Source organism: Pristis pectinata, chromosome 43 (genome assembly GCF_009764475.1).
Source record: "Pristis pectinata isolate sPriPec2 chromosome 43, sPriPec2.1.pri, whole genome shotgun sequence".
NCBI lineage: Eukaryota > Metazoa > Chordata > Chondrichthyes > Rhinopristiformes > Pristidae > Pristis > Pristis pectinata.
In genome coordinates, this window is record NC_067446.1 from 1,130,502 (window position 1) to 1,145,495 (window position 14,994).

Consider the following 14,994-nt stretch of genomic DNA (forward strand, 5'->3'; position numbering starts at 1 on the left):
GGACAGCGGTAAACGCGGGCGGGGACCTCGCTCGGCCGGCGGATGGGGTTCGTCCAACCCCAACCCCAAACCCACCCCCCCCTCCGCGCCCACAGGGCGGGTGACAGTGACTTACCGTGCCGGTAGCCTCCCGCGGAGCGCCCGTGCGCCGGGCTGGCGTAGTAGGGGGCCATGGTGCCGCCCTCGGCTTCGGCTGGGCTGTAGAAGGCATCACCGTCTCCGCTGCTGGCGGTCAGCGCCATCTCGTCCACAAACTGGAGCGGGGGCTCCTGCCCTGCTGAGCTAAGCAGCCAGCGCGGCTGCTCCAATGCCTCCTCCATCGCAGCCGGGCGCTCCTGCAGGCGGCGCGGACTCCCCGCCCCTGCTGTGGGTGGGGGGGTGGGTGGGGGAAGAGAGGGTCTGAGTTAACGCGGCGAGCACGCAGGGAGAGACGGTCGCAGGACAAGAACCTCTGGACACTGGGACGGGGTCTCAGGCCGAGACCACCCTCAACCTCGTGTCCCCAGCATCAACCCCCCAACGTCACAGAGAACAGGAACAGACCCTTCGGCCCATCTCCTCTGGGACGGCCATGATCGCCATCATTTTTTAATATAAACATTTATTAACTAAAAGCACTACAGAAGGACAACCACTGTCAATATACTACAACTGATACAGAAGAGAAGAAAACAAACTAAGCAGCTACAGAACTACAGCAAAATAACACTAGCTAAACACCCACTAAACACACACGCAACACAACACCCGCTAAACGCACAACACAACACTTCAGAGAAGAATCGCATTCTCACCGTCCATGACACACGCGATCCTGAGGGGCCCACCGAGCGTGGAACTCAGCCAGGGTGCCCCGCGGAGATCGCGTGCTCCCTCTCCAAGGACACCCGTGCGCGGACGTAAGCACGGAAGATGGGCAGGCAGGCTGACCGGCCGGAACCCTCGGCCGCCCGCCGCCCGGGACCTGTGGATGGCCAGCTTGGCCAGGCCCAGCGGAAGACCCACCAGGATATCCCCCCTGCGTGACCCACACCACCGGGTGACCGTAGATCAGCAGTGTCGGGCTGAAGTGCAGCCGGAACTTGACCAAGATTGCCATCGGGGTGGAATGGCAGAGCGTGCTCAATGGGCCGAATGGCCCAATTCGGTGCCTTGGTCTGATGGCCTGCCTGCCCATTTTCTGGGCTTGCATCCCGAGCATGGGCGTCCTTGGAGAGGGAGCACGCGGTATCCGCGAGGCACCCTGGTCGAGTTCCGCGCTCGGTGGGCCCCTCAGGGGATCGCGCGTGTCGTGGACGGTGAGAATGCGATTCTTCTCTGAAGTGTTGCTTGTGTTTTTAGCGGCTGAAGTGTTGCGTGTGCGTTTAGCAGGTGTTCAGTTCGTGTTATTTTGCTGCTGTTATGTAGATGCTCAGTTAGTTTCTTCTCTCCTGTATCAGTTGTAGTGTATTGACACTGGTCATCCTTTTGTAGAGCTTTTAGTTAATAAACGTTTATGTTTTAAAAAAAACCACATACTCATTTCCACACATGTACAAACCTCTGCGTGAAGGTCCCGTTTAAATCTCTCCCCTCTCACCTTAAACCTCTGCCCTCCAGAACTTGATTCCCCAGCCACTGGCAAAAAGACTGCCCGTGCACACAAGTTATGCCCCTTGTGATTTTATGCACTGCTATCAGGTCCAAAGACATTGCAACAAACGGAGAACTAGGCTGGCAAACCTCTCCCTACAACTCAGGTACTCGAGTCCTGCCAGCGTCCTCGTAAATCTCCTATGGACTCTTTCCAGCTTCATGAAGTCCTTTCCCTTAACGCGGGTGATTAAGACTGTACACAATACTCCAGGTACGGGCTCACCAATGTCGTGTACAAACCGTACTCTGGCTATGGTCTGACCAACGTCATGTACAACCGTACTCCAGGTACGGTGACACCAACATCGTGTACAACCGTACTCCAGGTACAGTGTCACCAACATCGTGTACAACCGTACTCTGGGTACAGTCGGACCAACGTCGTGTACAACCGTACTCCAGGTACGGTCCGACCAACACCTTATCGAACTCAAATCTTCAAAGGTTCAGAACTCCGTCTAACTGGGATGTGGATGAGCTCTGTGGGAACCCACCGGCAGAGGGAAAATCTGAATATTTGTCGCCCTCTGAGTGAGGAAACCTCTCGCCATCTCAGTCCCTGAACGCCTGACCCCCTTCTTTAGAGAGTGACCCCAGGTCCTTCCAAACATCAGCCAGGAGTGGGGAGACACTCCTTTGTGCACCTCCATCAGGTTCCCCTGGCCCCCCAGTCTCCTCCGCTCCGGGGAGAATAGACCTAACCCTCCCCATCCCAGGCACCGTCCTTGGAATGTCCTCTGCACCCTCCGCAGTGCACTCACCCCCTTTTCTGATATATATGAACGTTTATTAGCTAAAAGCACTACAAAAGGACAACCGGTCCTGGTCAAATCACGTAGATGCCATAGCCAAGAAAGCTCACCAGTGCCTCTACTTCCTCAGGAGGCTGAAGAAATTTGGTTTGTCCCCTTTGACTCTCACCAACTTTTACCGATGCGCATAGAAAGCATCCTATCTGGATGTATCATGGCTTGGTACAGCAACTGCTCTGCCCAGGACCACAAGAAGCTGCAGAGAGTTGTGGACACAGCCCAGCACATCACGGACATCAGCCTCCCCTCCTTGGACTCTTTACCTCTCGTTGTCTTGGTGAAGCAGCCGGCATAATCAAAGACTCCACCCACCCGGGTCATTCTCTCTTCTCTCCTCTTCCATCGGGTAGAAGATACAGGAGCCTGAGGGCACGTACCACCAGGCTTAAGGACAGCTTCTACCCCATTGTGATAAAACTATTGAATGGTTCCCTTATACGATGAGATGGACTCTGACCTCACGATCTACCTTGTTGTAACCTTGCACCTTATTGCACTGCACTTTCTCTGTAGCTGTGACACTTTAATCTGTACTGTTATTGTTTTTACCTGTACTACCTCAATGCACTCTGTACTAACTCAACGTAACTGCACTGTGTAATGAATTGACCTGTACGAACGGTATGCAAGACAAGTTTCTCACTGGACCTCGGTACAAGTGACAATAATAAACCAATACCAACACCAGTGTCAAAATACTGCAACTAATACAGAAAAGAGAAGAAAATGAACTATGCATCTACACAATACAGGAATAATGCTAACTTTTTAAAAATATTCATGTTTATTAACTAAAAGCACTACAAAAGGACGACCAGTGTCAATACACTACAACTAGACCCTATACCTCCTACCACATTTCAATGGTTTTCTCAAACTATAACATGCTTAAACTTGGAAGAAAATTCAGAGTGGCACTGTTGATCCTTTGCTTAAATTTCAGGAAGTCTGGAGCCTATTTATTCAGTGTTTCCATATGATATAAGCAGACCTTTCTCAAATCCCTTTCAATAACCTCTGAACACAGAGGAGTGGAGCTGACGGCACAATAATGTTTTTTTAACCAAAGGGGTATCAGTCCAGTTTTTTTTTGAAGTTTTTCGGTTTGCTTTTGTTTATTATCAAATTTTTTTTGATTTGGGGGTTCTCTTTTCATATAATTACATTTCTTTTCAATTTTTGTTTGTATCGTGTTCACTTAGCAAGAGAGCGGGAGGTGCAGATTATATATTTTACTCCGTGTGAGTGTATATATTAACTGTTATCCCGATCTCTTCGCACCGTATGTATGATCGTTAATGTTAAGTATATTAATTTGAAATTCAATAAAAAGGTTGAAAAAAAGAATACACTACAATACAGAAAGAGAAAACAAACTGAGTATCTACAGAACTGCAGCAAAATAACACTAACTAAACACCCGCTAAACACACACGCAACACTTCAGAGAAGAATCGCATTCTCACCATCCATGACACACACCGAGCGCAGAACTCAGCCAGGGTTCTCGCAGTTACTGCATGCTCCCTCTCCAAGGACACCCGTGCGTGGACGTAAGCCTGGAAGACGGGCAGGCTCACTCACCCCCTTCCTGCAGCCCGGCGACTGGAACTGCACGCAGTACTCCAGCGGTGGCCTGACTGAACATGCAGGAGCGCAAGAAGCCGCAGAGGGCAGTGGACTCAGCCCAATACATCACGGGCACATCCCTCCCCACCATCGGGAGTATCTACAGGAGGCGCTGCCTCTGGAAGGCAACATCCATCATCAAAGATCCCCACCATCCGGGCCGTGCCATCTTCTCACAGCTCCCATCGGGCAGGAGGTACAGAAACCTCAAGTCCCACACCACCAGGTTCAGGAACAGCTACTTCCCTTCAACCATTCGGTTCTTGTGAACCAACCGGCACGACCCTAATCACTGCCTCAGTACAGCAACACTGGGACCACTCTCCACTCCAATGAACATTTTTTTATGTTTTTATTGGTATTGGTTTATTATTGTCACTTGTACTGAGGTCCAGTGAAAAACCTGTCTTGCATACCGATGGTACAGATCAATTCATTACACAGTGCAGTTACATTGGGTTAGTACAGAGTGCATTGAGGTAGTACAGGTAAAAACAACAACAGTACAGAGTAAAGTGTCAAATTTAATTGTGTTCTTTCTAGTAAGAATTGTTTAATTTATGTTTATCTGCTGTGTATATGGCGGCATGGCAGTGTAGCGGTTAGCGTAACACTATTACAGCGCCAGCGACCCTGGTTCAATTCCGGCCGCCGTCTGTAAGGAGTTTGTACGTTCTCCCCGTGTCTGTGTGGGTTTCCTCCGGGTGCTCCAGTTTCCTCCCACATTCCAAAGACGTAAGGGTTAGGAAGTTGTGGGAGTGCTATGCTGGCGCCGGAAGCGTGGCGACACTTGCGGGCTGCCCCCAGCACACCCTACGCAAAAGACGCATTTCACTGTGTGTTCCAACGTACGTGTGACTAATAAAGAATAGCTAATATCTAATCAATCTCTATATGTGCCTGTGATGCTGCTGCAAGTAAGTTTTTCACTGCAATGGTGCACACGTGGACTTGTGCGTCTGACAACAAACTCGGCTAGGACTTTGAGCAAAGTTTTGTGTTGGTGTGTGAATGGGCGCTGAGCGATTCTCAGATGGAGAGGTGACAAGGGGAAGCCGGATATGTGCCACTTCAGGGGTCTGCAGTGTGAAGTGGAACGGACGAGGTGGGAATGGAGGAAGGAGGTATGACTGCCTCCAGAACCCTCAGTCCAACATGTCCTCCCACGAGGTGTCCTCACCGCTCCCCCCGTGGGAGGACATGTCGGACAAACCGTGCATGGCAAGCTCCCATGAAGCGCCAGTGAAGAGGGAACGCCATCCACCGCAGGAGAGGTCACGGACACTGGATATTGGGCAGAAGGATTTGGAGACTGGGAGAGGGGAGTATGTAAGAGAAGTGGGAGAGGGAGAACGTCACAGTGGCACCTAGGGGCACAGGTTTAAGGTGAGGGGGGGGAGATTTAATAGGGAGCTAAAGGGCAACCTTTTTCACCCAGAGGGTGGTCCGTACATGCAACGAGCTGCCAGAGGAAGTGGTTGAGGCAGGTACATTAACAGCACTTGGACAGGTCCATGGATAGGAAAGGTTTAGAGGGATATGGGCCAAGCACTAGCTTGGATAGGGCACCTTGGCCGGCATGGATCAGTTGGGCCAAAGGGCCTGTTTCTGCGCTGTATGACTCTATGACAGGATGTCATTGGCACGTCCCCGTTGACCCTCACCAACTTTTACAGATGCACCACAGAAAGCATCCTATCCGGATGCATCACAGCTTGGGACGGCAACTGCTCTGCCCGGGACCGCAGGAAACTGCAGAGTTGTGGACGCAGCCCAGCACATCACGGAACCAGCCTCCCCTCTGTGGACTCCGTCTACACTTCCCGCTGCCTCAGTAAAGCAGCCGACATAATCAAAGACCCCCCACACCCACCCCGGACATTCTCTCTTCTCCCCCCTCCCATCGGGCAGAAGATACAAAAGCCCAAAAGCACGTACCACCAGGCTCAAGGACAGCTTCTATCCCACTGAGACTCTTGAACAGTTCTCTAGTACGATAGATGGACTCTTGACCTCACAATCTACTTCGTTGTGACCTTGCACCTTATTGTCTGCCTGCACTGCACTTTCTCTGTAGCTGTGACACCTTATTCTGCATTCTGTTATGCTTTTCCCTTGTACTACCTCGATGCACTGATGTGATGAAATGATCTGTCTGGATGGCATGCAGAACAAAGGTACTTCCTGTCCCTCAGTACGTGACAATAATAAACCAATTCACCAATTTTAGTCAGCGGAGACGAAGGAACAGATAGATTATGGAAATTTGGAAAAGCTACAATGATCTGGATGAAAATGTCGGTGGGTTGTTGAGTAAGTCTGCAGACGACACACAAATTGGCAGAGTTGTAAACAGTGAGGGAGGTTGTCAAAGGATTCAGCGGGATATCGATCAGCTGGAAATGTGGGCAGAGAAGTGGCAGATGGAGTTTAATCCAGACAAGTGTGAGGTGTTGCCGTTTGGGAGGTCAGATGTATGGGGAAAGTGTACAGTGAATGACAGGGCCCTGAGGAGCATCGATGTACAGAGGGATCTTGGGGTACGAGTCCACAGCGCTCTGAAAGTGGCCACACAAGTAGACCAGGCGGTGAAGAAGGTGTACAGCGTGCTCGCCTTCGTCGGTCGGGACGTTGAGTGCAAGAGTCAGGAAGTCATGTTGCAGCTGTATAAAACTTTGGGTAGGCTGCACTTGGAGTACTGTGTGCAGTAGGTCACTGTACACAGTCCGTGTTTATACAGGGCGTGGGTCACCGTACACGGTCCGTGCTTATACAGGCCGTGGGTCACCGTACACGGTCCGTGTTATACAGGGCGTGGGTCACCGTACACGGTCCGTGTTTATACAGGGCGTGGGTCACCGTACACGGTCCGTGTTTATTCAGGGCGTGGGTCACAGTACACGGTCCGTGTTTATACAGGGCGTGGGTCACAGTACACGGTCCGTGTTTATACAGGGCGTGGGTCACCGTACACGGTCCGTGCTTATACAGGGCGTGGGTCACCGTACACGGTCCGTGCTTATACAGGGCGTGGGTCACCGTACACGGTCCGTGCTTATACAGGGCGTGGGTCACCGTACACGGTCCGTGCTTATACAGGGCGTGGGTCACCGTACACGGTCCGTGCTTATACAGGGCGTGGGTCACCGTACACGGTCCGTGCTTATACAGGGCGTGGGTCACCGTACACGGTCCGTGTTATACAGGGCGTGGGTCACCGTACACGGTCCATGTTTATACAGGCGTGGGTCACTGTACACAGACCCTGTTTATTCAGGGTTTTTATTCTTGGTACAATGTGTTTCAACCTTAGCCGCCTCTGAAAACGTTCTGACAAGTCATGTCGTTGGAATGAACCACCGGCAAGCTCGTGAGGCAATAACACCAGACTGATACCCAGAACTGACCCAGGCACAGAGTCACACCACACGGAACAGGTCCTTTGGCCCAACTGGTCTGTGCCGACCAAGGTGTCCACCTGAACCAGTCCCATTCGCCCGCGTTTTGGCCCATATCCCTCTGAACCCTTCCCACCCGTGGACCTGACCAAGTGTCTTTTAAATGTTGTTACTGTACCTGCCTCAGCCACTTCCTCTGGCAGCTCGTTCCGCACACGGACCACCCTCTGGGTGAAAAGCTGCCCCTCAGGTCCCTTTTAAATCACTCCCCCCTCACCGGTAAACCTGTGCCCTCTGCTTTTGGACTCCCCGACCCTGGGGAGAAAGTTTGTGACCGTCCACCTTATCTGTGCCCCTCGTGATGCCTATAAACCTCCATACGGTCACCCCTCAGCCTCCTTCGCTCCAGGGAAAACAGTCCCAGCCTGTCCAGCCTCTCCTTGTAACTCGAGCCCTTCAGTCCCAGGAACATTGTCATGAATGACACCCTTCCATAGCTGGGAGACCAGAACTGCACGCAGTTCTCCGAGTGCGGTCTCACCAACGACTTGGACAGCTGTAACGTGACGTCCCAACTCCTGCACTTAATGCCAATCGTAAGGTCAGAGGTAGGGATGTCGACTGTTGTCACGCAAAGTTCAGCACCATCCACGGCTCCTCGGGGAATGCAACAGCCCACATCCAAATGCAGCAGGTCCTGGACACTATCCAGCCTTGGGCTGACAGGTGACAGGTAACATTCATGGTGCACAAGTGCCAGGGAATGATGATATCCAACAAGAGACAATCCAAGCGATCACCCCCGACATCCAGTGCCATTACATCACTGAATCCCCCATGATCAAGATCCTGGGGTTACCATTGACAGAGACTGAACTGTAGTAGCCACTTATCTCCTAACTTCCTCAAGCCTGTCCACCATCTACAAGGCGCAAGTCAGGAGTGCGATGAATCACTCCCCACTTGCCTGGGCGGAGTTAGTCCATGCACTCCACATCCGCCGCATTACCTCTCCCCCATCCACAAATCGGGAGTGCAATGGAACACTCTCACTTGCTTGGGTGAGGGCAGCTTCAACAACACTCAAAAAGCTTGACACCATCCAGGACACTGCAGCCCGCTGGACAGGCAACCCCACCCACGGCCGTTCACTCACCCCACCACCGACGCACAGTGGCAGCAGTTTGCACCATCTACAGGAAGCACTGCAGAGACTCACCAAGACTCCTTGGACAGCACCTTCCAAACCCACCACCTCCACTAGCTCGATAAGTCACTGCATTCACGTGGCTGGTCCAACCAATTTCTGGTCAGCGGTGACCCCTAGGATGTTGGTGGGTCCAGGGAGTTGTACAGCATAGAAACAGGCCCTTTGACCCACTGCGTCTCGCCTGGCTATACCAATCCCACTCGTCTGCATTAATTCATGGAACATAGAACACTACAGCACAGTACAGGCCCTTCAGCCCACAATGTTGTGCTGACATTTTATCCTGCTCTAAGATCTATCTAACCCTTCCCTCCACATAGCCCCCTATTTTTCTATCTTTCATGTGTATATCTAAGAGTCTCTTAAATGTCCTTAATGTATCTGTCCCCACAACCTCTGCCGGCAGTGCGTTCCACACACCCACCACTCTCTGTGTAAAAAACTTACCCCTGGACATCCCCTTTATACCTTCCTCCAATCACCTTAAATATGTCCCCTCGTGTTAGCCATGCGCCCTGGGAAAAAGTCTCTGACTGTCCACTCGATCTATGCCTCTTGTACACCTCTATCAAGTCACCTCTCATCCTCCTCCTCTCCAAAGAGAAAAGCCCCAGCTCATTTCAACCTATCCTCATACGACATGCTCTCCATTCCAGGCAGCATCCTGGTAAATCTCCTCTGCACCCTCTCTAAAGTTTTCTATAACGAGGCGACCAGAACTGAATACAATACTCCAAGTGTGGTCTGACCAGAGTTCTATAAAGCTGCAACATCACCTCGCGGCTCTGAACTCAATACCTCAATTCCATACCTCTCGAAGCCCTGCTCTTTCGTCCAGCTGCTCTTAATCTTGTTACTGTTCCTGCCCCATCACCTCCTCTGGTATCATTCCAGATACTAACTTCTCTCTGTGTGAAATATTTACCCCTTAGGTCCCCGTTAAAGCTTCTCTCCCTCAACTGAAACCTCTGCCTCTTCGTTTTATACACCCCTACTACAGGAAGCAGACTACCTATCTCTGCCTCTTGTTATTTTATACACCGTCAGTTGGACAAGATGTTGGTGAGGCTGCATTTGGAGTATTGTGCTCAGTTTTGGTTGCCCTGCTATAGGAAAGATGCCATTGAGCTGGAAAGAGTGCAGAGGGAGATTTACAAGGGTGTTGCCGGGACTCGAGGGACTGAGTTATGGAGAGAGAGAGAGAGAGAGAGAGGGGGGGTGGGCAAGTTTGCGACTGTTTTCATTGGAACGTAGGAGACTGAGGGGTGATCTTATGGAGGTGTCTAAAATCATGAGGGGCATAGATCGGGTTAATGCACACAGTCTTTTTCCCCAGGGTTGGGGAATCAAGAACTAGAGGGCAGAGGTTTAAGGGGAGAGGGGAGAGATTGAATAGGAACCTGAGGGGCAACTTTTTCACCCAGAGGGTGGCCCGTACATGGAACGAGCTGCCAGAGGAAGTGGTTGAGGCAGGTACACTAACGGCACTTGGGCAGGTACATGGATAGGAAAGGTTTAGACAGATATGGGCCAAACGCAGGCAAATGGGACTAGGTTAGGTGGGAATCTTGGCTGGCACGGACCAGTTGGGCTGAAGGGCCTGCTTCTGTGCTGTGTGAGTCTGTGACTCTGTCAAATCGCCCCTCAGCCTCCTTCGCTCCAGGGAAAACAGTCCCAGCCTGTCCAGTCTCCCCTGGTCAACACAAGCTCTCCGATCCTCGTGAATCCTCTCTGCACCCTCTCCAGCTTAACCGCAGACTTCCACTCGTGCGTCGACCAGGACTGCGCACGGGGCTCCGAGTGCGGCCTACCCAACGTCTGGCATCACTGCACTGGTTCTTGTCGGGCTGGTCAATGCTTGACTCTCTTGTGGCCGAACATTACCCGCCACTGATGTCCTGGTCTCGCAGACATGACCTGCCCCAATTATCGAACAGAATCGAAGGTTGTGGATTGGGAACAACGCAAGGCCCTTCTCAGTCAAAGAAGTCCTCCTGCTGTGCAGTCAGCACAGGAACAGGCCCTTCTGCCCACCATGTCTGTGCTGAACACGGTGCCAAATTAAAGTAAATCTCTTCTGCCTGCACATGATCTATATCCCTCCATTCCCTGCACATTCATGTGTCTGTCTAACAGCCTCTTAAACCCCGTCGTATCTGCCCCCACCCCAACCCCTGGCAGCCCGTTCCAGCTACCCACCGCTCTCTGTGTAAAAAAACTTGCCCCGCACGTCTCCTCTGAACTTACCCTCTCGCAACTTAAATGCACGTCCTCTAGTGTTTGACATTTCTACCCTGGGGGAAAAGGATTCGGATTGTCTACTCTATCTATGCCTCTCATAATCTTATAAACCTCTATCAACCTCCGCCGCTTCAGAGAAAGCAACCCAAGTTTGTCCAATCTCTCCTTGTAGCTCATGCTCTCTGATCCAGGCAGCAGCCTGGTGAACCTCTTCTGCACCCTCTCCAAAGCCCCCACATCCTTCCTGTAATGGGGCAACCAGAACTGCATGCAGTACTCCAAGTGCAGCCTAAGCAAAGTTTTGTCCAGCTTCAACATGACTTCCCAACTCTCATACTCAATGCCCTGACCGATGAAGGCGAGTGTGCCGTACGCCTTCTTTACCACCTGACCTACATGCACGGCAAACTTCAGGGAGCTCTGGACTTGGACCCCAGGATTCCTCTGTACCTCGATGCTCCTCAGGGTCCTGCCATTGACTGAACACTTTCCCCTTGCATTTGACCTTGCAAAGTGCAACACTGCACACTTGTCTGGATTATGAGCTGGTTGACAATTGGTGGCAACTGAAGTCAGGGAAAATCTCTTTTCTCCCAGTGGTAAATTTATGGCCAATGGGAAGTCTCCAATGAGGTGAAAGGCGGCATCTTATTGGAGAATATTGGACAAGGTTCAAACATCTGAAACTTAACCACCAGAACCCAATGAAAACCGGAGATGTTCTCATACAAAGACTTACACAGAAGTTCGTCAGCTGTATCGGGGTTTTAACTAGGCACTGCTTTAGGAGCGTTCACGTGCTGCTTAACACTTAAGTGCCATTTGGGGGGCAGGTTAGCCAAAGGCGGTAGTTTTACACAGGGTCTGGAAGAGGAGGGGAGAAAAGCAGAGGGATTACAGAAGGGATTCCAGTGCTCAGCACCAGGCACCAGTAGTAAGTGAAGTGAATCAGGAGGCCACCAAGAGGTGGGAATTGGAGGAGCGTGGAGAACTTGGAAGGTTACAGGGACTGTTACACACTCACAGTGTCAGACACAGGGTGAAGCTCCCTCCGCACCGTCCCATCACACACTCCCGGGGTCAGACACAGGGTGAAGCTCCCTCCACACCATCCCATCACACACCCCAGGGTCAGACACAGAGTGAAGCTCCCTCCGCACCGTCCCATCACACACTCCCGGGGTCAGAGACAGGGTGAAGCTTCTTGTCCACTTCAAGAGGCGAGGATATTTCCCCCCTGGATCGATATTCATCCCTCCAGCCACCCCCCTGAAGTGCGTGAGCAGGCAGCTGCCATGTGAGAGCTTGCTGTGTGTCCGTGGATTGCCACATTTCCTGCAGCACAGAATGACCACACTTCGGAAGTCCCCGCTGACTCTCAGTCACCCTGGTTGGCGCCCCTCCCGCCAGCTTGCCCCGTGCTCTCTGGGCGAGGCCCTTGCGATTGCTCAGGAGAGATGCAGGGACTGAGATGGGGACTTTTGTGCACTGAAAGACACCTTTCTGGAGAGACGAGGCTGCACAAATGGATTTGCCCTGCACTGCTGCCTGGGCCATTCTGTTTGAGACCGACTCACAAGATCACAAGACAAAGGAGCAGAATTAGGCCATTCAGCCCATCGAGTCTGCTCTGCTACCTCATCATGAGCTAAACTATTCTCTCATCTAGCCCCAATTCCCGGCTTTTCCCCATATCCCTGATACCTTGACTAATTAGGTACCTATCAACCTCCTCCTTAAACACCCCAATGATTGGCCTCCACAGCTGTACGTGGCAATGAATTCCATAAATCCACGACCCTCTGGCTAAAGAAATTTCTCCTCATCTCTGTTCTAAACGGGTACCCTCTAATTCTAAGACTGTGCCCTCTAGTCCTGGACTCACCCACCAAGGGAAACAGCTCAGCCACATCTACTCTGTCCAGTCCTTTCAACATTCAAGATGTTTCTATGAGGTCTCCTCTCGTTCTTCTGCAACGTGACTCTACTGAAACCCTTGTCCCCACCTCTGTCACATCAGGACCCTCTCTTCCGCTCGCTCTGCACCCACCCTCATCCCCCCCACTCCCCACCCTGACCCCTCTCCAGCTGCTCTGCAGAGACCCGCCGCCGATATTTTCTGAAGAACTCCTCGGTGCACCCCACCCCTTCCCTATCTCACTTCCTCCAGGGCACTGAGCTCTCGGGCACCTGATTTCTGACCGCTGGCTAGTTGCTGGGTGTGTGACCGTACTCTCAGCTGTGGACCGTGGGGCGGCCTCCCCCTCCACCCCCGAGCTCTGATCTTTCTCTGCCTTCTCTCCCTCCCTCCTCTACTAAAACCCCTAGCACCATCCCATCACACTCCTGGGGTCAGACACAGGGTGAGGCTCCTTCCACACCGTCCCATCACACACTCCCGGAGTCAGAGTGAAGCTCCCTCTACACCATCCCATCACACACTCCCGGGGTTGAACAGAGAGTGAAGCTCCCTCCACACTGTCCCATCACACACTCCCAGGGTCAGACACAGGGTGAAGCTCCCTCCACACTGTCCCATCACACAATCCTGGGGTCAGACACAGAGTGAGCTTCCCTCTCATGGCTCCGGGGACCCCGGGTTTGATCTCGACCCCCGCTGATGTTGGTGGGGACGCGGGGAGCTTGCGCGCTCTCCCCTCCCACACCCCAAGCGCGTGGATTCCCCCATGAGCTCTGGTGTCCTCCCTGATGGTTAAATGGCCGCTGGAAGTTAACCTTCGGTGTAGGCAGGTGGTGAAGAGAGTTGGGGGTGGGGGCGGGTGCAGTTACAGCACCTGTGACCCGGTTCAATTCCTGCCGCTGTCTGAAAGGAGTGTGTACGTTCTCCCCCTGGGTGTGAGGGGACACCAACATACAGGGAAAATAAGGAGTGGGGAATGGGGACGACTGGCCACCTCCCATGGAATCACCTCAAGGCACAGCACTGAAACAGGCGCTTCGGCCCTTCTTGTCTATGCCGGCCGTGGTTTGTCCACGTTTTCCCACGTTAGGTCCGCATCCCTCCACACCTTTCCTACCTCTGCCCAAAAAACCTCTTTTAAACACTGGTTTTATCTGCCTCATCCGCCCCCCTGACAGCTCGTTCTGGACACTCACCATGGGAAAACCCACCCCTCAGATCTCCTTGAGATTTCTCCCCTCTCGCCCTAAACCTGTGTCCTCTAGTTCTAGACACTCCTACCCTGGGGACAATGATCCGTAACCTGTGCCCTCTAGTTCTAGACACCCTTACCTGATGGAAATGACCCGTAAACCCGTGCCCTCTAGTTCTAGACACCCCTACCCTGGGGAAATGACCCGTGAACCCGAGCCCTCTAGTTCTAGACACCTACCCTGGAGGAAATGACCCATGCCCTCTAGTTCTACACACTCCTACCCTGGGGAAATGACCCGTAAACCCATGCCCTCTATTTCTACACACCTCTACCCTGGGACTATTACCCGTAATGTGCCCTCTAGTCTAGACACCCCTACCCTGGGGAAATGTCCGTAAACCCGTGCCCTCTAGTTCTAGACACCCCTACCCTGGGGAGAATGACCCGTGAACCCATGCCCTCTAGTTCTAGACACTCCTACCCTGGAGGAAATGACCCGTAAACCCGTGCCCTCCAGTTCTAGACAGCCCTACCCTGGGGGAAATGACTGTAGCTCATAACTTTATCACCTCTATAAGGTCACCCCTCTGCCTCCAACGCTCCAGTGAGAACAAAACCAGCCCAATCAATCTCTCCTTCTAACTACAGCTCCCCCACCTCATTCCAATCCAGGGCAGGCAGGTGGTGTAGCGGTTAGTGTAATGCTATCGCAACGCCAGTGACCCCGGTTCAATTCCTGCCGCTGTCTGCCAGGAGTTTGCACGTTCTCCCCGTGTGTCTGAGATGGGGAGGACCGAGTGTGGGAGGGGGGAGATGGAGCGGGAGTGGGAGAGGGGAGTTTGGAGGGGGAGAGGGAGTGGGAGAGGGGAGAGTGAGTAAGTGAGTGGGTTATATTAAGATAAAATAAATATCTTATCTTAATCATCCTACCATGTGATGAGATGGTCACCTCG

At 52.4% G+C, this 14,994-nt stretch overlaps 2 protein-coding genes across 3 annotated transcripts in view; both read right to left on the minus strand.

Annotated features, from left to right (window-relative positions):
* The window catches only part of LOC127566603 (GATA-binding factor 2-like), a 37,256-nt gene that overhangs the window by 18,098 nt on the left and 4,164 nt on the right, over positions 1-14,994 (minus strand). The window contains exon 2 of the mRNA XM_052009094.1: positions 116-361. Within this exon, the coding sequence (XP_051865054.1) occupies positions 116-320 (205 nt within the window). The 5' untranslated portion in view covers positions 321-361. The remainder of the gene's footprint in view (positions 1-115; positions 362-14,994) is intronic.
* cdk20 (cyclin-dependent kinase 20) overlaps positions 221-14,994 on the minus strand; it is a 64,012-nt gene continuing 49,238 nt past the window's right edge. For both annotated transcript variants that reach the window (XM_052009101.1, XM_052009102.1), the window contains one exon: positions 221-364. The gene's annotated coding sequence lies outside the window, so the exon portion shown is untranslated. The remainder of the gene's footprint in view (positions 365-14,994) is intronic.